The 25,981-nt window shown below is 38.3% G+C and overlaps 2 protein-coding genes, 1 long non-coding RNA gene and 2 other non-coding genes across 15 annotated transcripts in view; 2 read left to right on the top strand and 3 right to left on the bottom strand.

Moving 5' to 3' along the window:
• Positions 1-3,117, top strand: part of TAF1D (TATA-box binding protein associated factor, RNA polymerase I subunit D) — a 212,190-nt gene extending 209,073 nt beyond the window's left edge. For both annotated transcript variants that reach the window (XR_014138824.1, XR_014138821.1), the window contains one exon: positions 1,614-3,117. The gene's annotated coding sequence lies outside the window, so the exon portion shown is untranslated. The remainder of the gene's footprint in view (positions 1-1,613) is intronic.
• The window catches only part of CEP295 (centrosomal protein 295), a 54,535-nt gene that overhangs the window by 2,273 nt on the left and 26,281 nt on the right, over positions 1-25,981 (bottom strand). For 5 of the 9 annotated variants that reach the window (XR_014138817.1, XM_081799019.1, XM_081799020.1 and 2 more), the window contains 17 exons: positions 25,382-25,603; positions 21,564-21,656; positions 21,305-21,420; positions 19,061-19,198; positions 18,522-18,619; positions 14,758-18,253; positions 13,321-13,489; positions 13,040-13,183; positions 9,358-9,510; positions 6,711-6,776; positions 5,553-5,650; positions 4,943-5,045; positions 4,364-4,534; positions 3,437-3,576; positions 2,381-2,552; positions 1,141-1,754; positions 274-414 (listed from right to left, as the gene is read on the bottom strand). Coding sequence is in view for 8 of the 9 variants with exons in the window: in XM_081799019.1 (XP_081655145.1) it covers positions 274-414; positions 1,141-1,754; positions 2,381-2,552; positions 3,437-3,576; positions 4,364-4,534; positions 4,943-5,045; positions 5,553-5,650; positions 6,711-6,776; positions 9,358-9,510; positions 13,040-13,183; positions 13,321-13,489; positions 14,758-18,253; positions 18,522-18,619; positions 19,061-19,198; positions 21,305-21,420; positions 21,564-21,656; positions 25,382-25,603 (6,134 nt within the window). In the remaining variant the exon portion in view is untranslated. The remainder of the gene's footprint in view (positions 1-273; positions 415-1,140; positions 1,755-2,380; positions 2,553-3,436; positions 3,577-4,363; positions 4,535-4,942; positions 5,046-5,552; positions 5,651-6,710; positions 6,777-9,357; positions 9,511-13,039; positions 13,184-13,320; positions 13,490-14,757; positions 18,254-18,521; positions 18,620-19,060; positions 19,199-21,304; positions 21,421-21,563; positions 21,657-25,381; positions 25,604-25,981) is intronic. The other 4 variants (XM_081799022.1, XM_081799021.1, XM_081799023.1 and 1 more) reach the window with 4 other exon arrangements.
• Positions 5,134-5,203, bottom strand: LOC115940825 (small nucleolar RNA U2-30). Its single transcript, XR_004075554.1, has one exon. It is a non-coding gene; the product is annotated as a small nucleolar RNA U2-30 (small nucleolar RNA).
• On the bottom strand, positions 5,351-5,430 carry LOC115940826 (small nucleolar RNA U2-19). The gene has a single exon (XR_004075555.1). It is a non-coding gene; the product is annotated as a small nucleolar RNA U2-19 (small nucleolar RNA).
• On the top strand, positions 17,378-25,465 carry LOC145716258 (uncharacterized). 2 transcript variants are annotated; one of them, XR_014138825.1, is made up of 4 exons: positions 17,378-17,518; positions 22,811-22,973; positions 23,095-23,430; positions 25,316-25,465. It is a non-coding gene; the product is annotated as an uncharacterized LOC145716258 (long non-coding RNA). The 2 variants fall into 2 exon arrangements; XR_014138827.1 differs by lacking the exon at positions 25,316-25,465 and adding an exon at positions 24,373-24,923.

Genomic DNA, 25,981 nt, shown 5'->3' with positions numbered 1-25,981 from the left:
CCCCCAGTCCAGCAACCCTCAGTTTGTTTCCTGCAATTAAGAATTCCTCATCATATCAGTGAGATCATATGATACATGTCTTTCTCTGTTTGACTTATTTCACTCAACATAATACCCTCCAGTTCCATCCACGTCGAGTTTGCAAACAATTCTTAACGAAAAAAAATGCTATGTGGAAACAAAAGTGGAAAAACTTACCTGTTTCCTTATTCTCAGCTATGTGTTGCTGTGTAAATGAGGTGTATTCATATTAAAGGGAGCTATGAAATTTACCTGAGAACTGTTCTTTGCCTCATTTCCTTTCTTTTCTTCTAGGGTTAGATTTGCAAAATCCATTTCAGCAATACTGGTATCACTGGTGCTTACTAGTGTAAGCTCTGGTTCTTCCATTATACCATGGCCAGATTCTGTCTCCTGTGCAGTAAAATTCAAAAGGAAACCATACCCTTAAAAGTGTAAAAATACGTTACAGAGGAAGAACAGTGGTCTGTGCCTCCCCCACATCCAACCCACTTTTAGAAATATTAAGACTTTGGGGATGGGCGAAATAATTGTCTGAAAATTGCTATTGCAAGGGTTATAAGCCCAAATGCTTATTATGGGGCTATGCAGATAGTACAAACGCGGGTTGACTGGGGGCTGTGTAGAACCTGAGGGGGTAACCGGTAACCTATCGAAAGCAGTAGCTCGTGGGGTGCAGCCAAATGGAGGCCCCTGCTGCCAAATTACATTTTTAGAGGGAAGTATCTTTAATTACACTGAAGAATTTGCAAACCAAACACAAAACCACTCCAACAAAACAAAAGCTGCAAAATAAAGTATCTGTGGCCTAGATGTCACTCTTGCTCTCAATATAACTTCTATGTTTATCGGTGGAAGGACAATACTAGAAGGCAAAAACCATATTCACGTGACGAGTTGAAACCGAGTAGATTAATGCAGTGCAAAGAGGCTGAAGCATAGGCCAAGCCATTAGAAAAGGGATGTGTCAACGGGGAGCAAGACCTTTTATTGGAGATTTCCAATGATGACAAGACTATCTCAGGAATATTAGCAAGTATCTTGGTTGCTTCTGTTGAATTTTGTTTCAAAAGACTTCCCTGGAAATGAATTTATTTACATACAACAGATTTCACTTACCCACATTGGAACTGAGCTCTGTAATGATCCAGAACTTAAAAAGAGCTCTGACTGTGCTAGTTGAGAAAGGTTTCTTAGGATTTTTGGAGTTTCTGCCTTAGTTGAATTCTCAAAATATTTTTCATTCTGAACAGAATATGGTGCCTGAACTGAAGTTCCCATCTCCACTGTTTTAACACAGGATTGAGAATCAGTTTCCTCCACATGTGAATTTATGTTTAAAACCCCACGGGTTTCATTTTTGTCTCCATTGAGTCCTCTTTCTGATAGTTCCTCAAAACCCAGTCTTTGTTTTCTGTCTTCTGGTTGGGCTTTTATTGAGCACTCACTAGACGTAGACCCACATGCGGTGCTATACTGTAGACTTAAGGGATGAAATACATTAGCCTCATCAGATGAACTGAAGACTGAACTCTGTAAATTTCCTACAGAGAGGTGGAAATGAACACTTTTTTCCTTATTTTGTATTTTAGTCTGTTCAGAGTCGTTCTGATTTTCCATGCCTTGGGAAGAATCTCTCGCTTCAATGGTGAAAATACTTGATAGATCAACATGCTGGCTCCCCTCCTGTGAAGAAAATTCTGGCAGAAGCTGTTGAAAAGATTGTTCAAATCCTGTAAGAAATAAGTTAACCATAATTCATGTTGTGAAACCTGGATACAGATACAATCTCTAATAGTCTGAACTAAATTGGAGTAATGAAGTCTGATTACTTCCTACAATTTGAGGAGTGAAAGCTGATGTATGTATACATGAATAGAAAACTAAAAGGATGGTCACTGATTTTCAAATAATTCTACTCCCACGATATATTTTCTCCTAGTCTAATAAAATATGGTTATTAGACATGATGAAAACTAGAGAGAATCCTAAGACTCTCCTAAGAGAGACTATTGATTTCAATAACAGAACTCAGACTAAAATGTGCATGTGTATCTCATATAAAAACGTGTGTGTATATATACAATTTGTACAAGAAGTTTTAGAAGGATACTTAAAACTGTAAGGGTTGAGGTAAGGAAGCTGAGGAACAAGAGGCAGCACTTTTGCTTTTTATCAAGTTCAGAACTGTAAAAATGCAAACTGAGCATTATTCTATTGAAATGAATACACAGAAACAGAAGCTGTAACACTGGGAATGGGTGAGGACAGGAGTGGAGACATACCAAGAGCTGCTAGGCACAATTTCCAAGGAAAGTGGATGTAAACCATGGAAAAGTATTTTCTAACTTAATCATACCCTCAGTATTTTCTGTAGTAAATATCTGAGCTGTAGCATGAGCCAAATGAGGATCCGGTTGCTGGTTCGGGCTTATGTTAGACAAATTCAGGCTGGTTCTCAGTGCTGTAAAGGAAACTGTACTTTTGGACGCTACAACAGCATGGTGGCTTTCACATGAAGAATCTGAGTTCTGATGGAAAACAACAGGGAAAGGCTGACATACTGATTATTACCAATTGGGTCAATAGTCATGTTCCTATGATACTACTCTTCCTTAGTTACCACTTTACTTTCACACTAATAATTTGCTTATTTAAACCCAATTCTTCCATTTCAGTCAATATGAAAGAGACTTAAAAAAAAATTATTTAGAAAACAAATTGCAAATTAACCAGATAGTTTAGAGTGCGACAAGATCACTTTCTTTTTCTTTAAAGATTTTGTCAGAGAGAGGGAACACAAGCAGGGGGAGTGGGAGAGGGAGAAGCAGGCTTCCTGCCGAGCAGGGAGCCCGATGCGGGGCTCGATCCCAGGACCCTGAGATCATGACCCGAGCCGAAGGCAGACGCCCAATGACTGAGCCACCCAGGCGCCCCGACAAGATCATTTTCTAAAGGCAGGAACTATCATGTAGGACAGCCTGGGATGTCAGGGTATGGGAGCAGAAAGACCGAGGTTTGAATCTCAGCTGCTTTACTATAATAGGAAGAGGCTTTAAATTTTGTAAAATTAGTAATAAAAAAAAAACAGTAAAAATATTCTTGAGCCTTATATGGATTATACTCATTAGCTGGAGATAAGGCTGACAGGACAAAATTCTAGTATAGCTGGTTTTCAATCTTGGTTCCACATTATAATTGCTTGGGGAGCTCAAAAAAGTTTTCTGATAATCTAAGCACTCCTAGAGATTCTGATTTAATTGGTCTGGGTACAGCCTGGGCATTGGGATTTTTAAAAGCTTTCCACGTGATTCTAATCGGCAGCCAAGGAAAAGAACCATTGTTCTGTTCTAACAAAAGAAAAGATAAACTGGTTTTGGAAATTCACAACAATGAAGCATCTACATTAATATACCTGGTAAAAGTCTCTGCTGTCTTGAGAAATCCCAGAGTATGATGATGATATATCAAAATCTGGATGTGGTTCTAAGGGTTTAAATAGCTGACGATGCAAATTTGGAAAAGTGTGTGCCAGTTCTGGAAAGTCAAGGTCAACTGTTGCAATTTTGAGAAAAAAAAGATAAAATTTAATTTTAGGTAACTGCAATTTAACAAAATTACTTCTTTTTTTTTTCATTGCCAGCAGATGCTTTCAAATGGAGTCCTATCATTACATCCCACATACAAAAAAATAAGGATACTGAATGACCAAAACCTTTGGCAAAGTTTCCATTTTTACTAGCTCCAAAGTCTTATGAAGTTAATTAGAAGAAGCCACTATGATCACTGCTTTGCTATAAGCTTTGTTATTCTTATTTCATTTTGGCATCAATGATTTAAAAAAAGAAAAAAGAAGAAAAGTTCCTGTACAGGGTGTTACTATGGGCCAGGCATTGTACTTCATGTGTACTATCTCATTTAATCTCCAACAGCCCCCTTTTTAACAGAAGAGGAAGGAGTAAGCAACATGCTCACTGTCTCACAGCTAATAAATGATCAAACTAGAGACTCAAGGTCTGATCTTATTCTCAATATTGGCAATACTGCCCCAGCTGTTACAGCTAACTTTGCAACGGTAAAGAAGGTCTGTTCATCTCCGCTACATGTTCTTCAGTCTAATTCATTCCAGACCCCCACTGAATGCCCTGTTTTCCATGTATCGTGTCAGAACTGCCACAGCAGGCCAAAGAGACATGAAGCTCAATCATTCCTTAAAACAAAAAGGATGAAAGATTATATAAAAGCACTGTTCGAAATAATTTTGTCCTCAAGTCTGTTTTTTCAGTCATCAAATTTGCTTCATTTATGTGCTTGTCTATCATCCACTACGTATGTGTCTTACCAGGTGTAAACTTTTCCACGGCAGGCAACAGAGGTTGATGAACTTCCCGAGAGTCCTGCCTTTGATAAAGAACTTGTAATGAAGGAAGTATAGAACTTAAAATACCTCTCTCCTCTTCTTTACCAGTGGTAGATTCTTGTTGCCTGGGGTCCACATGCTCTGAAAATGACCCTGAAAAATGAGTTCAATGAAAATACTGAATGGCTGGGCACTTTCTTAGAGACAAGTTTTGGTAGACAGGCAAAGGATCAGAGCAACTGATGAAGGATCAGAGCAATTAAGAAATCAGCTCAGATAGATTCCCACTGAATGGGAAAATGTGACAATAGCAGATAATTCTGAAAATGTTGTTGGAGAACCACAGAGCATCCCTGTGGTCTGCAGGCCTGTGACTTCCAGTAATGTAGAGTATCATACTGCCCATTATCCTCTCAGGTATGAACAGTTTACTTTTGAGATTTAAAGAAACAAGCCCTCTTAGCACATTGTGACAAGCTCTCAATGTTTGCTCTCAGCACTGTACTGACTTCAACTGATGCTGGTCTTTCAGTTTATTTACAAATATTTTGACTTTATTACCTGGATCTGTAAGGCTCAGATCTGTGTTTTCGTAACTTAAAAAGCTCCCAGTAGAAATAGTTACTGATGATAATGGCTCATGATAAATCTCTTCTGTGTCAGCCTAAAAATGAAGGGGAATGTTAGACCACAATGTAGGAAGTAACAGCTAGAAAAAAACCCAAATCAGTGACATTACCAGTTATCAATTCTGAGCTCAGATCAAGTGTAGAAACCTTCATAGTTGTAAAGGTCAGTAGTAAAACCCTTTCATCATTGCTCAGAACTCATTAGTCTCACACACACACACATCCCCCCATCTCAAGTCTTAGTTATACACAGTCACACAATCACCTTTACACACACACACACACACACACACACACCCCCTCCAGACATAAGCCCTTATCGTTCTAAGTTACTTTTGCTTCTCAGAACTAGAGAGATCATGCATCGGGTAGACTGGAAGGTCTTCTGATGCTCAGATTTGGCTATTTTCATCATTGATCCACTTCAGTAAGAGCAGATCTCAGAAAACACAGACTTCAATATTTCACAACTTCTATAAACTAAAAGACAACATGAAACCAAACAGCTCTAACAATGGAGTACATATTAAGACACTACTAACATCTTCCGGCTTCACAGTTGGACTCAGATATGCATGTTCTTCCTCCACAGCATGGCTTAATACAGCATGATTCTCAGCCACAGCCTCCTTGACCTTGACTGAAATTGGGGGGGCGGGGGGGGGTAGTTTAGATTATTATAAGTCAAGTTCTTAGCACCAGAGGATATCATTTCTATTTTCCTACAGTTTTCTTTCATATCTTGCTTTGTAGAATTGCCTTATCTTAGACCAAAAAGAAACAGAAACATTCGTTTTATTATTCATTAAAAACATTTCCTAGTCAGCACAATATGCTTTTCCCTGGAAAACTGTACTTGTTATTATTCTACAAAGAGGAAATTACCAGTATGATGAGAAATGTTTTTTTTTTTTTTTAAGATTTTATTTATTTATTCAACAGAGAGAGACACAGCGAGAGAGGGAACACAGCAGGGGGATTGGGAGAGGGGAGAAGCAGGCTTCCCGCGGAGCAGGAAGCCCAATGTGGGACTCGGTCCCAGGACCCTGGGATCACGACCTGAGCCGAAGGCAGACGCTTAACGACTGAGCCACCCAGGCGCCCCAGGGAAATGCTTTTGTTATTAAGTGAAGCAAGAATATTCTATCATTAATACAGTATGATGTCAAAGTTGAGAAAAATGCATATAAAAAAAGGCAATATATAAAAATTATTTGGTGTCACTTAAGAATTCAGGTATTCTGAGTTAATTTTTCTCTTACTTCAAGAGCCAACATTTATGGGAAAGCTAGTCAAAGTGTAGTTATCTGTGGCTCTGAAACAGAATAAAATTAAAACTGTGCCACCAAATATATAAACTAAAAATGTGTGTCTCATTATCACCATGATTTTATTAAGAGACATCATACACATTGAAAGTATGTTTCTTAAATGTTTTGGTAAGAAATGTTTTCTCAAAGACCCAGGACACACACATGTACCTGTATATTTATAAAATAATATCTATATTATGGATAATGAGGCAGAAACAAAGCTAATACTGAATATTATATATTAAGTACAATTTGTTTTCAATCATTTTTTACTGTCTTCTACTTCATTAAAAATATTATTTTGACCTAATTGATATAATCAATAAACTGTTACTTGGTTACTTTGATAAAGAACTTGTAATGAAGGAAGTATAGAACTTAAAATACCTCTCTCCTCTTCTTTACCAGTGGTAGATTCTTGTTCCCTGGGGTCCACATGCTCTGAAAATGACCCTGAAAAATGAGTTCAATGAAAATACTGAATGGCTGGGCACTTTCTTAGAGACAAGTTTTGGTAGACAGGCAAAGGATCAGAGCAATTGAGCAATTTACCAAACAAACTATATTCTATACAAACTAAAATTTTCAATAAAGAAACTAAGATGTGAAATTGTACAGTAAGTTATTTTTTCCTAGGCAGCTCATTTCAAAAGCTAGTTGGGGAGATAAGTTAATCTGGGGTTTATCCATTCATAATCATAACTATACTGTTATCTGTAACATACCAAGAAGATTCTCCCAGGGGGAAGATTTGAGTAGAGTAAGAGGTAAGAAAATAAAAGTAAGAAGGGAACAAGGTCTTCTCTTTTGGAGAAATGTTGCAGAATTCAGTGGACAGGTCTCTGAAAGAGCTGGAAGAGAAACAAGTATCAGTGGTTTGGAAAGGACTCACTGATACAAGGGGCCCGTTATGAGATTATTGAAAAGGGGAAGTAGCATCATGAAAGCAATGCCTTGAACAGAGTCATCTTCCCATGATACGCAAGAATTTCCTGCTTTCCTTCCGAAGCAAAGCACCATTTCCCGCCTTCCTAAAAAAGCAAAGGGTACAGAGCTTGAAGTTAGTGATACCACCATAAGAAATCAGGCTGAGGTGATGAGGACCCGAATAAAGAGGAAGGGAGGGAACAGAGAAGAAGTAACAAAGCTGGCACCCTCCTTTCTAAGACCGAAACAATGGATGATTATGAGAAAGAAAAAGCAGCCCCGAGCTGACCTGGCACAATCAGCGAGGCTTTAGTGTTCTCCTGTTAAACATAATTTCACAGAATACCAATAACAGGAAAGGCTACCCTGTGACTATGATGGATCAAGACAAAAATCAGGCCACCAGTACTCATGTCTAAACACAGACAAAACCAGGAGTATTATCCAAACCACAAAAATGACCAAGCATCTCCTTATCTTGGCCTGAATTGAGACAAAAAGTGTGATTTGATGTATTTTTAATGTCAAATATAAGGAACAATTTTTAAAAATATTATTTATTAGAGAGAGAGAATTAATCGCAAGCACACTCTGTGCTGAGCATGGAGCCCGACGCAGGGCTTGATCCCACGACCTGAGATCATGACCTGAGCCGAAACCAAGAGTCAGATGTTTAACCGACTGAGCCATCCAAGTGCCCTGAGAATGATGATTTATAATAAAAGCTATATGTGCTCATTATGATTTCAGAAAGCACCAAAAGTTATAAAGAAGGTAAATTCCTCCTTTTCCTACCACTCATAAGCAACCACTTACTGCACTTTGGTGTTTTTCTTTCTTGGTTTTTTTTTATATGAGTAACTGCTTCTTCTTTACTAGTTATAGCTTTCATAAGCCTCACTCCATTATTCCCACCTCCTGGATAATTCCTAAATGGAACTGCCCCTGCTTCCTGATAACATCCAACACTCATAAGTAGTGCCCCATTTCCTTGAAGCCTCTCCCAAATCACCTAATACAAGCCCAAATCTTACAGTAAGTCCTTTCTAATACCTGTACTGAGACACCTCCCACAGTTCCCTGTTGTGAGCATTCTACCTGACTGCAACAAGTCAAAGCTTGTTCTCAGCTCTGTTCAACTATAGGTAAGTTCCTGGTCCTCTTTGGCTAGAGGACACCAACAGTAGACTAAAAAGAAGTACAGGTATCCACTGGCTAAATCTAAAAGAATGATAACAGTTTTATTTTAAACTGTTGGCTCTCCCTCGTCTCTCATTCTATTAAACTATAGTGACAGCAAAAATAGAAAGAAATCTGGTTAGAAAAGGTAACTGCTTAAAAGATACTTTGGAACTAATGCAACAGTATGAATTAGAACTATGTAGGGTAAGCAGTATTACAGACATGAAACAGTTTGTTATATATGTGCAGAAATTCAAAAGGGGGAAAAAAATTAATACTGGTTGTGTTTGGGAGGCAGGATTAAGTGATTTTTTTTCCTGGTAAATCTCTTTTCCAAATATTTTAAAGTAAACAAAAAGCATGTCATTTAGAATGCTACAGAATATTTTAAAGATAATATTTAATAGTATTAAATTAAATATGGACTGCTACAAATAGGCTTAAGTACAAAATTTGTGGAGGTTGCCAACGGTGAAAACCTCATGCCCTCATATACTTCCTATTAGCATTTATTTAGTAAAATAATTTAAAAGTAAAATTACTATTCTCTAAATAAACTTCACTCCCTCATTCAGCTTTTTGTGTAAAGAAAGAATACGTGCTTTTTGTAAAAAAGAAAAAAAAAAACTATAATACATGAACATATAAAATAGAAAGTGAAACCCAGCCTCCAACAAAGGTAAACCCGTACCAACACTTTGGTGATTATCATTCCAGACAATTTTCAATGCATAAAGATAGGTTTTACTCCTTTCATTTAACAAGTACACAGAACCACATGGTCCAGACGCACCATAATGATTCTATTACCAACAGTCACTAAAGCTATTCACCATTTCTCATTATAAATTATACTACAGTAAATATCTTTTGTCCACATACCCTTGTGCACAGCAATTCCATTGCCTATTTCTCTCTCTCTCACCTGCTTCCTTGGAGTCATCACCACAGACGTTCTCCTGGGCAATGGGGTAAAGACAACCAAATGCATCACAGTTCAGTGGGCTCCCTAAGAAACTTTGTTCTCGGCTTATTGAGACTCTTAGAGGGTCCCTGTCTTGATAAAAGTCTGGTTTACCTGGGAGGAAGAAAAGATGGACTCATTAGATTTTCACTTATGTTTCTAGAGTTAGTAGTTAAAATGAAAGTGGCAATTTAGATTGCAGGTAAAAATCTATGTAGCAAGAAAATAATAACCGCTTATCTTTCACACAGGCCTTTAAATTATTTCACTTCGATTTTACTAACTTTTTAATGATAGTCCCACTTTCAACACCAGATAATACTTCAGTATTGACTAATCACAGAAAAAAATGCCTGGGAATTTACTAACCATGAATAGTATTATAAGGTGTAGTCTGTGTTCATAAAATAGAGTCAAAAACAGCTGCAGCTAATCTGTGGTGTAAGAAATCAAGGTAGAGGTTTAACCTGGAGAGAATGGATAGACTGTAATTGGGAGGACACAAGGGGAGGGTTTATGAAGTTCTCTAAGGTTCTAGTTCTTGACCTGAGTGGTGGCTACATAGGGGTGGTTATTACAATGGTAATCACTGAAATAAACACTTGCAATTTGTGCACTTCTCTGAATGTTATACTTTGATACAAAAATAACAAGTAAGGAAACAGAGGAGTGGGAGATACCCAAAGTAGAAGCTAGTCTACTGTGCACAACCCTAGCAAAGCTTGGCAATTCAAGGCACCAGGTATTCCATAAGGAAAGTGTGCACCAGGGAACGAAAGACAGGGAGAATGTTTAGAAATATGTACTTGGAACAGATCCATCCCATCTCCTAAGATCCCTGTCCCTCAACATCATCCCCACAGAAGACTAAAGGTTTATTCTCTGGAGAAACTGAATCCAGTACACCCTGAAAACAGGGGGCTCAGCACCAAAAGGAAGCAACGGTGGAAAGAAGGGAGGATGTCATGAGGTAATCAGGGGTATTCAAGTCTGCAACTCAATGCAGATCCCCCCAGGTTTGGCTCCATAATAGCAACAGCCAGACTTGTATCAAGCTCGGAGGATCTTTTCCTAAAGAAACTAAACTGTGAACTGCCTCAAGGAAAAGAACTCCAGATATTAAATTGAGGGTACCCAATGAGAAACCTCCTTTTCTAATGAAGTTCAGCAGGAAACAAGGCCCCTGCTTACAAAATTCCTACCAAGCCTTTAGCATCCCACTCAAATATGCAAGACGTTAGAGAAAAGCCTCTAAAAAATGAGAAACAACAAAAAAGGAACAAAAGAATTAAGACAAACGGAGAAAATACAGGAACCCAAACATTATATATATTCAAAGCAGGTAATACGTTGCACCCATGAGAAAACAGCAGGATGCTATGAAAAAGGAAGAAAAACAAAACAAAACCAGGAAAAGAGCAAACTTATAGAAACTGCAATCTGACAGTCAAAATGAAAATTCCTAAGTTAGAAAAAAAAAATTGAGGAAATTCTTCCAGAAAGAAAAACCAAAAGCAGAAGAGATGAGCTAGAGAGGAAAACTGGAGGGTCAATATAGATCAGTATCTCTCAACACGACTTAGGAGCCTGTAGCTATTATCTTTCCTTCTACATGCCTCCTTCCCCTCCTACCGCCATGAAATATTAACTACAGATACGCTAACTTTTTATGTACACCTGTGCTTTGGTACAAAAAGACAGTAAGACTTTTCACCTCCCCAAGAACCAATTCTCATCCTCTTCGGAAGCAGTAACACCCTTATTGAGAATGCATGACAGAGCTCCCTAACTTTCAAGTGGAAGGTGTTTCACAGAGAAACTGGTGTGATCTCACCTATTACAGGTATGTGAAAGAAGTATTAGTGTGAGAAGACAGATATTTAACAAACTTTAAGCAAATAAAAGGAGACAATTTACTATACAAGAAAGTTGTACAAAAAAAGGAAACAGAGTTTCACTGTCCTAGCAGTGAAAAACATTTACACATTAGCATGATGGTAATTTAGCTTAATTTTTCCTAAAATTCATTGCCAACTCTTGTGGTAAATATAAGAAGAAACACATAAAAGACTTGAAAAGTGGCTGCCTCTGGTAAGTTAAGGGGTGAAGGATGGGTAGGGGCAGGAAAAAAAATGCTGTTTGATGTTATAACCTTTTAGCACTATTTGCCTTTTAAAACCATTTGCCTGTAATATTTTGACTAAAAGTATTATCCAAAGAAGTGTGATAAAGGCTAGGATAAAAGCTCCAAAGATCCAGGAGAAGGATACTTGATAGTTCAGGCCCAGTTTACCAGAGAAGGGGCCCTTAATCAGCCCCACCCAGAGGAGCAAGAGCATGAAGGGCCTAGCAGGTGAAGCTGGAGACTGAGACTCAATTTAGACTTATTCCTTGAATCGAACAGAAGCCCAATGAAGAGTTTCAAACAGGGAGATGCAGAGAGAGCTTACTCAGAATGTACCATGGGAAAATTAGAGTATAGCGAGACTGGAAACAGGAAGACATGGGGAGCTGTAGTAGCCACTTGAGAGGGCCTGCATTCCTGAGTGGGAGTAAGAACAAGTGGACAGAGGCCCAAGCTGAACAAGGAGAACTGAGAATTGGTGATTTTTATTGGGTGTCGGAGAGATAAAGACAAGGGCAGTGTTAAGATTTACATCTAAGTACTTGCCCTGAAAAAAGAAGGCTCAAGGATAAGGAGGTGGTGGTGAAGGGTGAGCTATATGATACATCGTTTTCCCTTTGAGACAAGATGACATTTTCGCAATCAGAAACATAACTCATTAAATCATAGGAATAAAAAAAAATCATGGGAATCAATGGTGAGAATCTCCCAGGGTGCATTCTGAATTAGGGAAAGCACTAATTCCCAAAGAGCTGTGGTTTGCCAAAGTTACAACTTCCATAAGACACAATAAGGAAGCAGAAAGGGGACTGATTCTTACGAGTTACTCTGAATCTCTACCTTCCTTAATTCTTTCAGTCAGAAACAAAGGTACAATATTTTATGGCTTAAGACCAAAGCAGCTGTCAATACTGCACTTCTACATACTTTTCTAGTGACAAAGCCAATTTTCCCCCTTAAAAAAGGATGTGCTTTGATAAATTTGATCAATTACTTGAGTCTGAATTCTAAAAATAATTATGAAATTCAAATAGGGCTATTTACTGAAGATTGCAGGGAGGACTTTTCCTAGATAACTGCATCTAGGAAGAAGTAGAGAGAAGAAATAGAGTTGTAACTATCTTTAAAGCCAGGATTTTAAGCATAATAATTATCCTATAAAAAATACAAGAAAACAGCAGTGAAGCTATTGAAGTAGAAAAGCAGCAAAGAAGAAAACACAGTTACTCCTAAAGAAACAGGTTTAGAAAGAAGGCAGATATGAAAGGAAGCAGAGGGAAGCAAGAGTGTCAGAAGCAGAGGATACTGAAGAATTTTTGTCTACAGTAAACAGATTTTCACCATTTACGAGAAGAAACTAGTCACTTAATGCCACATTTAAGTCCAAATTTTAAATACTGTTTATGTAAACCATTTCTTTCTTTCATGAATACTCACAGCCTGTTTCTTCAAGACAAGAAATTTAGCATGGTGAAAAAAACTATTAAAAAATCCTGTTTTATCAAACCATTTATTTACCTAGTACAGACGTTCTGCCACTTGCTGGTGACTCTACCTCTGGTATAGCACTGAGTTCATGCTGGTTCAAGTCCAGTCCACATTTCACTCTTGCTACAGGGGGCTTTGGGGATCTCCTGGCCAGTTCTTTGTCCAGATGCTCACCTACCAAGTCAGTGACAGATTCAGGCATAGTACAAATCTGTTAGCATACTACAAGCTTTATTTCAGCCACCAGGTTGCTGAAGGTGAAAGTAAAGAATAATCAGGATAGTTACAATAAAAAAACGGAGTTATCTTACCACTTTGCTTGGCACCACTCTCTTCTGAAAGCAGCTGATTATCACCACAGTTGCTCCTACTCGCAAGACTAATGCCTTCCTGATCATCTCCTGCTAGGTCTTGGAGATGAGGAAGCCACTCTCTGAGCTTCTGAGTGTCTACATCACCTTCAGCTGTGGGCTTACTTATCTGAGAAAGCGGACAATTGAGGGTGGGGATGACACAAGATGAGGGATCATGTGAAGAATTCACCAGATGTGTATCATCCTTCTTAAATTAGAACCTCAACCAAATATTTCCATCAAATACACTATTGCAATTTTAGAGATTTAAAAAAATGTGAAATGCTTCTAATACAGAAAAGGTGATACTTCCATTGAAAAGTATGGCCTTTCACAGGGCTTGGACTTAAAAACTTAGCCTCTACTGTGTCTTTTAGTAAGACATTATACTTGAGTACTCTTCCCTGCTTTTCTTTCCTCATTACTTTTCCTTAAAATGAGCAGGAAATTCCTACAACTCAAAGCTCTCATGAACTCAACTCAGGCTTCTTTTGAATGTCAAAGGATTTATAGAATTCAATTTAGGCTAAATCACAGATTCAGGAAGTGGCCTATTAAAATAAAATGGATAGATTCACATTCAGGAGAATATACTCATCTCCCCTACAGAGAAACCATGAATGTCAATGTGACCGTGCCAGAGTCTTCTCACCAACTCAATAACAAAGAGCATGTCTAACTGCCCATCAGCCTAAAATCATGCCAGTTTTAGAACAGGTGGTGATATTGTCACTAACGGAAAAAGGTGGTACTAATTTTGATTCAAATACAAATGTCGACAAAGTGCTATACAGAAAGCACAAGACTTGCTATTTGCATAAAAGAAATTCTGCTAATTATTTTGCAATTTAATCTTTCTTTAAAAAAGATTTTTATTTTTGCGAGAGAGAGCGTGCCCGATGTGCTCACGAGTGGAGGGGAAGGGGCAGAGGGAGAAGCAGACCCCCCAACCCCCGCTGAGCAGGGAGCCCGACAGGGAACTGGATCCCAGAACCCCGGGATCATGACCTGAGCCGAAGGCAGATGCTTAACCGACTGAGCCACCCAAGTGCCCTTGCAATTTAATCTCATGGTAAGCTCAAAGCCTTTATAAAAAAACTTCAAATGGCAATCTGCATTTTTAAGGGTGTTTGCATTTGGCTATGTCAAACTAAGGCTGAAATAAGTTGGGCTTCAAACAACTATTAACCTCATAAACACCATGCAAGGTAGAGTCAATTTTTATGTTTTAATTTCCAGTGTTTAAGGTAGAAAATTAAAGCAGTTAAGGTCAAACCATTTATTCTCAAATAACTGAGAATTTATTTAGGCCTGAGATTAAAAAAAATATCTAGCTTGTCTGAGTCGGGTTACCTCTATTAATTTAATTTCTAGGTATTCAAGTTTAATACATACCTGATTATATTTAAAGAAATCCTTCAAGGTCTCTTGATGTTTCTGTATCTGCTGCTGCAATGTTGTTTGTCTCTGTACAAGCAATTCTTCTTGGGCTTTTTGGCTATATTGCAGAACTTTCTTTTGTAGATCCAGCTGCTTCTGAAGTCCTAGGTTATCTTGCTGAGTTAAGACAGGTTGTGAAAAACACACAAGTCTATCTTGAAATCTGGGGATCATGGAATTGCTTGAGGGAGCTGCATGTTCATTCTTAGATGAATACAATTCACCATGGTTTTTAGATTTAACTTCAGCAAAAGGCAGTGGAATAAATGAATGCTCGCTTTCTGTGGGTAAAAACAAAGAGGGAATAGCATGCTCGGCAGATTCACTTTCAGTCAATTTTGTTTGTTTGTTTAACAGCAGTTCTTCTCGGTCCTTCTCATTAGAATGCACCACTTCCCTCTGTAAGTCCAACTGTGCTGTCAAAGTATCTTGCAGAGGCAGAACAGGTAGTGATGAACTTGAAAGTCTATCCTGGGATGTTGGGATCTCAGGATGACTTGAGGGAACAGTACTGTTACTTCTGGTTGCAAGAGGCTTTTGGATTCTTTCAGAGTCAGCAACAGGCGGTGCTCCCTGGGATAATGATGAAGAGCTAATCTGCTCAGATGATACCCTTTTCTCCAATTTACTTAGTCTTTGCAAAAGTACTTCTTCTTGAACTTCCTGTCTAGACCGAATGGCTTTCCTTTGTATTTCTAACTGCTCTTGAAGTACTTTCAAATCACCCTGGGGATGCTGGACAAAATGCTCAGAAGATAACTCTTCCTCAAATTTATACTGTCTGGGCAAAACCAATTCTTTCTGGGTTTTCTTGCCACACGGAAGGGAATTTCTTTGTGCACACAAGTGTTCCTGTTGAAGTGCAATCAAGTGATCTTGCTGAGGTAAAATAGGCTGTGATAAACCTAAAAGCCCATCAGGCAATCCTGGTGTCTCAGAATGTCTTGAGGAACCTGTATTATCACTCTTAGTTGAATATGGTTCTTGGATTCTTCCGGATTCACTAAGAGGTGATGAAGCAAATGAATGCTGTATAACGGGGGGTAGGAAGGAAGAGGAGCCAACCTGCTCAGGAGCTATTCTTTGCTTCCACTCACTCTGTTTGTGCAAAAGTAATTCTTCCTGAGCTTCCTGTCTAGATTGAACGATAGCTTCTCTCTGTGTAGCTAACCTTTCTCCAAGCGCCTTCAAATTATCTTGTTGAGGCCGAATAAGTTGTGATATCCTCAAAAGCCTATCCTGCAATTGTGGGATCTGAAGATGGCTTGAAAGATTTTTACCATCACTCTCTGTTGAAGGAGGCTCCTGTGTTGTACCAGATTCAGCAGAAGGTAACGAAGTAAATGAAGGCTGTCCTACCTGGGGTCTGAATGAGGAGTCAGTTTGTTCCGAAGATACATTTCCTTGGGTTTTCTGGCTAAAATGAAGGACCGCCTTCTCTGTATGCAGCCATTCTTGGTGTTCCTCCAAGCTAAGCTGTGAAAATCCCAGAAGTCTTTCCTGAAATCTCAGAATCTTAGACTGGCTTAAGGGAACTGTACTGTCACTCTTGATTGGCATAAATTCCTGGAATCTTTCAGACTCAGCTACCTGGGACAGGGATAAAGAGGTGCCAGTCTGTTCAGAAGAAACTGTTTTTTCTAATTCATGTGGTTTGTGTACAAATTCCCGAGTTTCTTGTTCAGCACCAAGCATTACCCTGTGTGTGTGTGACTGTTCTTCAAGTGCTGTCAAATTTTCTTGCCGTGGCAGGTTATGCTGTGGGAAACCATGAGGCTCATCCTGAAATGCTGGGATTACCGGATGACTGGAGGGAAGAACACTCTCCTTTTCAGATAAATAAAAGTTCTGAATTCTTCTTGGCTCAGTTTTAGCAGAAGTTTGTGAAGTAACTAAAGACGGAGAAACCGCTGGTGGAAGTGAAGAACTCATTTGCCCAGACTTACTGTCTCCCAAATCCCTTTGTCTATGCAAAAGCAATTCTGCCTGGGCTTCCCGCCCGGCCTGAAGAGCATCCCTCTGTGTAGTCACCTGTTCTCGGAGCAACTGCAAACTATCATGCAGAGGTAGGAACTGCTGTAGGAAACTCAAAGACCCAACCTGAGATTTTTGGTCTTCAGACTGGCTTGAGAGAAGTCCCTTCGCACTCTCAGATGAAAACTGCTCCTGGATCTCTCTAGAATGAGTGCCAGCAGAAAGTAGTGAAGTAAATGTATGCTGAACTATGTGAGAAGGGAGAGAAGGGGGTGCAGTCTGTTCAGACCATATTCTTCCATTCAATTCACTCTGTTTATGTACACATGATACTTCCTGGGCTTCTCGCCTCGCCTGAAGGCTGTCCCTCTGAATATTTAACTGTTCTTGGAGAAATTTAAAATTATCTTGCTGTGATAAGACAGGCTGTGAAAAACTCAAAAGCCTATCCGGAAGTCGTGGGAGCCCAAGATGGCCTGAGGGAACTGCAGTATCATCCCTGGTTGGAGAAGATTCCTGGATTCTCCCCGATGCAGCTCTGGCAGAAGGCAGTGTGGCAACTGAATCCAGAGATACTAATGGAAGGGAGACAGAGAGGCCAGTTTGTCCTTCCAATTCTTTCTGTTTGTACAAAAGCAATCGTTCCTGAGCTTCCTGTCTTGACCGAAGAACTTCCTTCTGTAGGTCTAACTGTTCTTGGAGAGCCTTCAAATTACCCAGCTGGGCTGTGATATTCTCTGAGGTTGGTAAAGACTTATCCTGCATTTGGCTGATTACAGAATGACTTACAGAAACTGCACTTTTGCTCATGGCTGAAAAGGATTCCTGGATTTTTCCAGATCCAACTGCAGCAGGCAGAGAACTAAAAGCATGCTCAGCTGACAGTGGTTGGAATGAAGAACGTTCAGTTAGGATGGAGGGTATACTTTCCTTGTTCTCTGAGAACCTTTGATGGGGATCTAAAGTTTGAAAAGTTGTTGCCCTAGATATTTCAGCTATTTCTTTAGGATCCTGTATTATTAGCAGCCTATCATGTGACAAAGGCTTTGAAAGTGTATGAGAATCTTTATGAACCAATTTATAGTCTCTCTGTTGTACTTCACTCTGCGAGAGTTGCTTAGGTTGTTCCTGCGATTCCAAAGACTGCCTGGCTAAAACATCTGAAGTGATTAATTTGTCTGTTTCTACCTGTCTTTGTGGAAAGAGACTTTCTCTTGGAACCTGAAAATAATCTTGTTCTAATTTGGAGATCTGTATGGATGGTATAGGTTGATATTTGTTAGGACTCAACTTGGGTCTCTGACCTTGATCCCAATGCTCTGATATAACAGTGGGTCTTTGAGAATTCTGTGGCAGTACTGATATAACAGAATCAGGTATCAATGAAGTGGCTAACCCGGATGAGTACTTTCCTTTTAACACAGTCTGATATTCGAGTAATCGTTTCCTGGCTGTTTCAACAGACTGTCTGTGAAACCTAAAACAAGCACAAAAAACCAAAGATTATTCTTTCTTGATGAAAAAAATGCCCTATATTCTCAAGTGTCTACACATTAAATTCAACAAATAGCAATTTAGGTTTGGCCATTATCATGATGGAAAAAGAACAACATTCATATTGTTCTTTGGGAAACTTATATACTGTAGTTCGAAGGGAATCCTGATTAGATCTTCATATAAAACAAATAAATCCTGAAGAGGCAGCCACACAGTATATCACATATAAATTGTACCCTAGCTAATACCTGTTCTGCTGTAAAAGCTGATGTTGATAGTTACGAATCATCTGCCTATGATTATCTTCATCAGAAGTTACACTGTATGGTGCTGGAGCAGTGCCAACCTAATAAAAGACAAAGCTACTAATTAAAAGGCAAATCCAGAAACAAGTACTAAAGTATTTTATATAAACTGAAGTTCTACAACTGTAAACTTTCATACAGCTTTATTTTTCGTAAAAGACTGGCACTTCCATTATTAAGAAATGAAGTAATCCACCATTCTCCTTTAGTGCCAAGTCCAAGAGCTCAACACACACATTATTTATAAATCAAGGTCACATATACTGGTACCCTTTAGAAACTGAAAGATGAAAGCCATTAGGTCTGTATAAGCTCACATATACATGTATCTCTATCTACCTATATATGCACACACAGTGTTAAAAGAAAAAAAATTACCAAATAAAAATTAGAAATGCATTTTACTTTCCTGAATGCTACGACTGCTCATATTTTCTTATCCCCCAACAACCTATGTAGGGATGAAATTTCCTGCATCCTACCCCAGTCTGCTGTGTTCTTTGCCTTTTTTCTTCTTCCAGCTGAGCCTTGAAGCAATCAGTTTCTAATCTTAACTTCTGTTGTTCAATTTGTTCAAGTAATTCCAACTGCTTTTGCTTCTGCTCTTCTATTTCCATTATCTAAGTAACAAAAATACTGCCATCTATTAACAACAAACTCAGACAAAAGAAAAGTTTATATGAATTACATTGACAAGAAACCGATCTCATCACCAAGAATACCAGTTACCTGAGAAGAAAGTGGTAATGTTTTATCTGTTACTGCCCCTGCCAGAGGGAGGAAGAGGGTGAGATGGGAAAAGGAGGAAGGAGAAAAAGACAGGGAAGGAAAAAATAAACACATTAACTGTCCCCACTTCCTGTGGGAGCACGGTGAAACCTTGCTCACCACTCAAGACCCACCTCCAGAGAAGCAGCAAATGATGCTCAGCCAAATTCTGTTTTTGCATCTTTAAATTTACAGTGTTCTCAGCAAGAAAAATGACTGAAGAAATTAAATATCAAGGCCTCACAAATAATTTGACTTCTTAGGCATACCCATAAAGGAATGCAGTTATCTAGAGGCCAAATAATATATGAGCAACATTCTGTGTCTTCTGTCAGGTGTGAAACAGACGGGAAGACAATGGCAGAGGGCTGACACATAAACTCTAGTATTACACCAACACACACACACACACACACACACACACACACAAACACACAGAGATCCAAATAATTAGAACATGTCAGAGGAGCTCCACGCTTCCTAAGGACAGGGACTAGTCTGACTGGTCGTGTGCTAAATCCAGTACCTACTACAGTCCCTAGAACACACGTAACACATAAATATATATATTTTTAAACTTTTTCTAAAGCTTTATTGAGAAATATTTCACATACCATAAAATTCACCCATTCAAAGTATTTACTTCAGCCTTTTTATATATTCACAGGGTTGTGCGAACATTACCACAAACTAATTTTAGGACTTTTTCAGTACCCCAAGAAGAAATCCCATACACACTAGCAGCCATTCCTCTTTCCTGCTTTCCCCTCATCCTTCCACCAGACTCAACCTTATCAATTATTAATCTACTTGCTGTCTCTAAGTATTTGCCTATTCTGGATATTAAAATAAATAAAATTATACAATATGTGCTCTTATGTGACCGCCTTCTTTCAGTTAGCATGTTCCCATATTCCATCGATGTTGAAGCAGCAGACACATAAATATTTACTGAATAAGTAGAACAAGGAATATATGGGAAATTTTATGAAGAGGAACACTTCTGCTACAGATAATGAAGAATGATCTTGTTTTCAAAATAAAAAATGTCTCAATCTGGTATTTTACCTATTCCTTCAGGCAAGAGTGGCTACAGCTGAGTTCTTGTCTGCATCTTCCCTACTTTCCCCTCACTCATGGGAGCCACTGAACTTAGACCATTTACAGTTCTGTAGTACCTCTAGAACTACACTATCAATACAATAGTTACTAGCTACATGTGACTCTTAAAATTTAAATGAATTAAAATAAAACTGAAAATTCAGTTACTCAGTTATACTAGTCATATTTCAAGTATTCAATAGCCCATGCAGCTAGGAGGTACCATAACGGGACACAGATATGGAACATTTCCATAACCAGAGAAAGCTCTACTGGACAATACTGCTTTAGAATACTGATTAGAAAACACTCATCTGAGAAGAAATACTGGTTTACAGAATTCTTACTTCCCAGCTGTATTTTCATAAAAACTATGACTATAAACTAGCTTAGTGACAATTAACATCTTTCAAGGAAATCTGTGTTAAAAAAAAATCTTGTATTAAAGCAAATGGGACCAAAATTATAGTTAAGGAGGTTGAATTAACAATTTTTCTTCTGAAATACTATTTTTCAAAAAAACTTTTGAGGTTATAAAGCCTAGCTGAACTCAACCAATATTTATTGAACACTTACTATGTACAAAGCATTGCACCAGAAACTGTGAAGTAAATAGAATTTTCAAAAAAGATAGTCTCTGTCTTTAACAAAAGTATTAAATACAAAACAGAATGCAGTAAGGGTCAAATGAGTAGTACAAGCAAAGATGAAGTATCTTCTATCAGCTGAATGAATAAAACAAGACAGAAGAAATAGTATCAAAAGCAGCCAGACAGTAAGACAAATTTCATTGATCACACAAAATTATAGAACCTAGGGGAAGAAAGAAACCTCTAAAAATAAAAATTTCAGATTACCTGTTTCTGCCTTGCTGCCATTCTAATTCTGGCTGCTTCTTCTTGAGGATGAAGTAGAACTGAACTCTGAGCTACAGCTGTGATAGGCTGAGCCTCCTTTATTTCTAAGAGAATTCCTAAAACAAAAATTAGTTTCAATAATTTAGAATTCTGACAATGCTGTAATTCTCTTTATTCATTTACCACATATGTAATTTTATTAGGAAAAAAATGTTAAGTTGAGCAACTTTAATTTGAGAATGTGATAAAAAAGAAATACCTTGTTCCTTTTCAGAGTCTATATCCAATGAAAGTGGTTTCTCTTCACTAGTAAGTGGTCCAGAGTCAACTGTTAGAGTATCACTCTCAGCAACTGTAGTAGATATATTATTAGGAACATATTATCACTGTAAGCCTAAATCTGAACAAAGTAACAAAACCTGCATTTGGATTAACAATTCAATTTTGGTTCATCTGTCATATTTAGTTAAGATCCAGTCTTGTTCCAGATGACTGCATATTTTATCCATTAAACTTGAGCCTAGTACCAGAAGACAGATGGGAGACTAAAATTGTGAACCAAAAGGAAAAAAATGAAGAACTGATTAAAAAGGTTTACTGACAGTTTCAAACACTAGGAAAAAGCAAAGAAGGATAGACAAAGCAAGACACCTAAGTTTAAAGAGAAGCTTAAGGAATGTATCCCTGCCATTTTTAGATAGGATTTTTCTTATTTCTGAAATCAGAACAGAGAAGGAAGTTAAAGCAGTTTCTTGGACCGTATCAGGGTAGTCAGAAACTCTGCATCAAGCATTCATTCATTCACTCACTCATTTATACAGCTCCTACTTATGTGCTGCATGCTGGGGATACAGTAGCAAATTTTAAAAAGGCCTAAAGGAGGTTTTACAGGGCAAGTGGGGGGACAGAAACATTAATCATCCTAAGAAAAAATTACAAAACTAGTAACTGGTAAGTGCTATATAAGAGAAAGAAAGGATTATTCAGTAGAGTATTACAGGAGAATCTAAATTAGACTAGGGGCTCAGGTAAGATTTGTCTTAGGAAATGACATTTAGGCAGACATCTGAAAGGTAAGAAGGAATCAGCCAGGTAAAGAAGGTGGGGAGGTAGGAATGAATAGGAGATGTAGTCAGACAAATGGGAGAATGAATGAAGCAAGATTATGCTGAAGAAAGCCAACTCGTACAGGGCCTTTTAAAAAATAACGTGGTTATGGATTGAAGATGAAAGAGCCTCCTTTTACTGAATTCTAAAACCACATTCTCTCCTACTTTGTCGGCCACTCCTTTTTACCACCTTTGCTGTCTGCCCCTTCTTTAGTCATCTTATAAATGGTGGAGTCCCTCAAATGGTGTCATAAGACCTCTTCTCACCAAATTCTTTCTCCTAGAAGAGTTCTTCTATGCCCATGGCTTTAAATATATCTACATCTGACTTCCAAACCACTCTTGTTTTAAGCTACTCAATCCAGCAAATACTAATTGAGCATCTTTTATGTTCAAGGCACTGGTCTTGCCCTGGGGATACAGCAATGAAGAAAACCTAGTTCCTCTCTTCAATGGAACTGAAGGATGTACAGGGTGGAGAAAGGGTCAAGAAGCAACTAAACCAAGGAAGTAAATTTATGGTCCAGGAGGTGCTGGTAAGAGCAACGGAAGGAGTGAAGGTAAGAGCTACGGAGAAAAAGCAGGGTAAAGGGGATCGGGAGTGAAGGCTATAGGAGGAGGAGGAGGAGTGTAGAAACCTGCCATTTTATTATTTTTTTAAAGATTTTATTTATTTGACAGAGAGAGACACAGCAAGAGAGGCAGAGGGAGAAGCAGGCTTCCCGCTGAGCAGGGAGCCAGATGTGGGGCTCGATCCCAGGATCCCAGGACCACGACCCGAGCCAAAGGCAGAAGCTTAAAGACTGAGCCACCCAGGTGCCCCAAAACTTGTCATTTTATATAGAGTGAACAGAGAAGGCCTCACTGAGAAAGCCATGTCTCAGCAAGTATCTGAAGGAAGTGAGTGAGGCACAGAAATATCCAAGAGCTCCCCAGCCAAAAAGACCAGCAATTTGCAAAGGCCATGTAAGTCATGTTTGCTATGTTCGAGGAACAGCCAGGAAGCCAATGCCTATGGTGAGTAGTTTGGGAGGGAGGTGTGTGAGAAAATGAAGTTAGAGAAAGTGAGGGTGAAAGAAATGGTGGGAGAGGGGTATATATGTGTATGTATTATACAAGGCTTTGATGCCACTGTAAGTACTTTGGTTTTAACCGAATGAATTGGGTAGTTGTTGGAAGCCTTCCCCGAGGAATGACTAGAGGTGATTTGTGTTTTGTTTATTTATTTATTTTTTATTCCTATGTTAATCCCCGTGATTTGTGTTTTAAGAAGATTCTGGGACTAGATCGTAGCAGGGAGGTGCAAAATCTGAAGACAGACCAGTTAGGAGGCCAATGCCAAGAATTTACAATGGACAAGAAACATAGCCTAAACTAGGATGGTAGGTGGTGAGAACTGGCTGGAGTGTGGATAGGTTTGGAAATGAGACCAACAGGATTGGCAATGATTTGGATGTAGGATATAAAGAATGGGAACCAGAACACCAAGCTTTTCAACTTGAGCGACAGAATTTCATTGCCACTTATTGAAATGTGGAAGCATGTAGGAAAAGCAAGGGGAGGGTGAGAAGGGATATTAAGAGTTCACTTTCGGAAAAGTTTAAGATGTGATTATAAGATGTCAAATAGACATTTAAGTAAATGAGTGGAGTTCAAAGGAGAGGTCAAGGCTAGAAAGACACTCAGATGTCATCAGAATAAAGATGATAATGTAAAGTCATGACAATAGCATTCAAGCAGGGAGTGTGAAAGGATCTGAGAAACAAGCTCTGGGAGCAATGACTAGTGGTTGTAGAGATGAGAACAGCAGCAAAAGAAATCAAAAAGGAGGAGCCACTAAGGTAGGAAAACTGAGAGGGTGGTGTCAAGAGGTCAAGTGAAGAAATTAGTTCCAGATCTCCTGTTGTACTTAGGATAAAGTCCAAAATCTAGACATAGACTGTATGTCACTTCTTTCAGAAGCCTGGTAGCAAAATACTTCCATACAAATCCAATCATATTTTTAAAAAATACAGAAGATAAAACTCTAAGAAAAAAAAAAAACGAAAGAGGAATTACATCATCACGACTCATCTGTTAGTCTGTAAGTCCACATAATGTTCTGGCTTGACCTTTATAACTTCTGGAAATTTATTTCACAGCCTTTCATCTACCAAAAAAACTTCTTTAAGAGTGACAAAGTAACCAAATTTCTGGTGGCAATGTGAAATAAACACACAATACAATGTATTCAAAAGCTGTTAACCTGTTCATATTCTTTGATTCAGGAATTCTTTCAAGAGTTGTTCCTAAGGAAATAAAGATGTACGCAAAGACTACTAAAAGGATGCTCACAATAGCACAAAAAAATAACAAGAAAAATTAGAAACTGGCTAAATGTTTTAACAATAACAAACTGGTTAATTTTGATTCATCAGTTACATTGGACTATTACTAATATATACGGCTGACCCTTGAACAATGCCAGAGTTAGAAGCCAAACCCCCCACTTACAACTTCTGACTCTCCAAAAACTTTACTAATAGCCTACGTTGGCTGGGAGCCTTACCAATAACATACTCAGTTGATTAACACATATTTTGTATCTTATATGTATTACATACTATATTCTTAAAATACCTTTCTAATTTTTTCTGTAACTTTAGGCTGTGCAGTTTGTTTTTTTGAACTGTCATAACCTTCAAAAAATCTTCTGTTTATGCAAAAAAACCAAGCATATAATTGGACCCATGCAGTTCAAACCCATTTTTCAAGGGTCAACCATGTATAAATAATACTACTACGTTAAAGTGTGTCTAGAAGAAGGTTCGTGAAGGTTTTTAAACATTTACTGCCTTGAAGTAGCAGCACTATGGGCTTTAAGCATTTTCTTCCTTTTGACCACTATTCTTTGATGTTTCAGGAATAAGCATATTTTTGAACAACTTAGAAAGGTGTGCTACAAAATGAGACTTCTGGAGAGAACCACCTTGTTCCTGCCCAGAAGATGATGTTCTCTCTTCACCAACAGTTGCTCCTGATTCGACTGTTGGTGCTTTACTCTCGGTTTCACTAAGAGTTGTAATCACTTCACTTTCATCCTCAGATGTGGATTTAATTGTCCAGAGAGATTTTTGGCTTCGAATCTTATTTAATAATTTTTTAAAAAGAATTTTTGAAGGGACCTGGTGGGTCTTCATTGCCAGGGGAACTAAAAGAAAAGAAAAAAAACTTACTCAGGACCTGTTATATACCAAGCAAATTATTCCATTTTACTTAACAACCGCACAAACACTAGTTAAGAAAAAAGCACAACTTTATATTCCTCCATATTTTTCATTTATAATTTAACAGAACGTACAATTATATTTGACCCCAATTGCAATTTTATAACCAGGAATAATTTTCAATTTAAATTTAAATAAAGGCACCAAAATTCAACTATTTTCCAACAATATGCATGCAACACCGATTTTAAGCTTAAAATTTATCACGGAGAGGTTTATTCTGCTTCCTAATGATGACAGAATGCATATCACATAATTAACCTGTGTGAGATTAGCATTCAAAATGTTCTGTAAGACTTTAT

Source organism: Leptonychotes weddellii, chromosome 11, assembly GCF_054177405.1.
Source record: "Leptonychotes weddellii isolate Sample4059 chromosome 11, ASM5417740v2, whole genome shotgun sequence".
NCBI lineage: Eukaryota > Metazoa > Chordata > Mammalia > Carnivora > Phocidae > Leptonychotes > Leptonychotes weddellii.
Note: the sequence above shows the minus strand (reverse complement) of the source record. Positions and strands in the feature narration are given on the sequence as shown.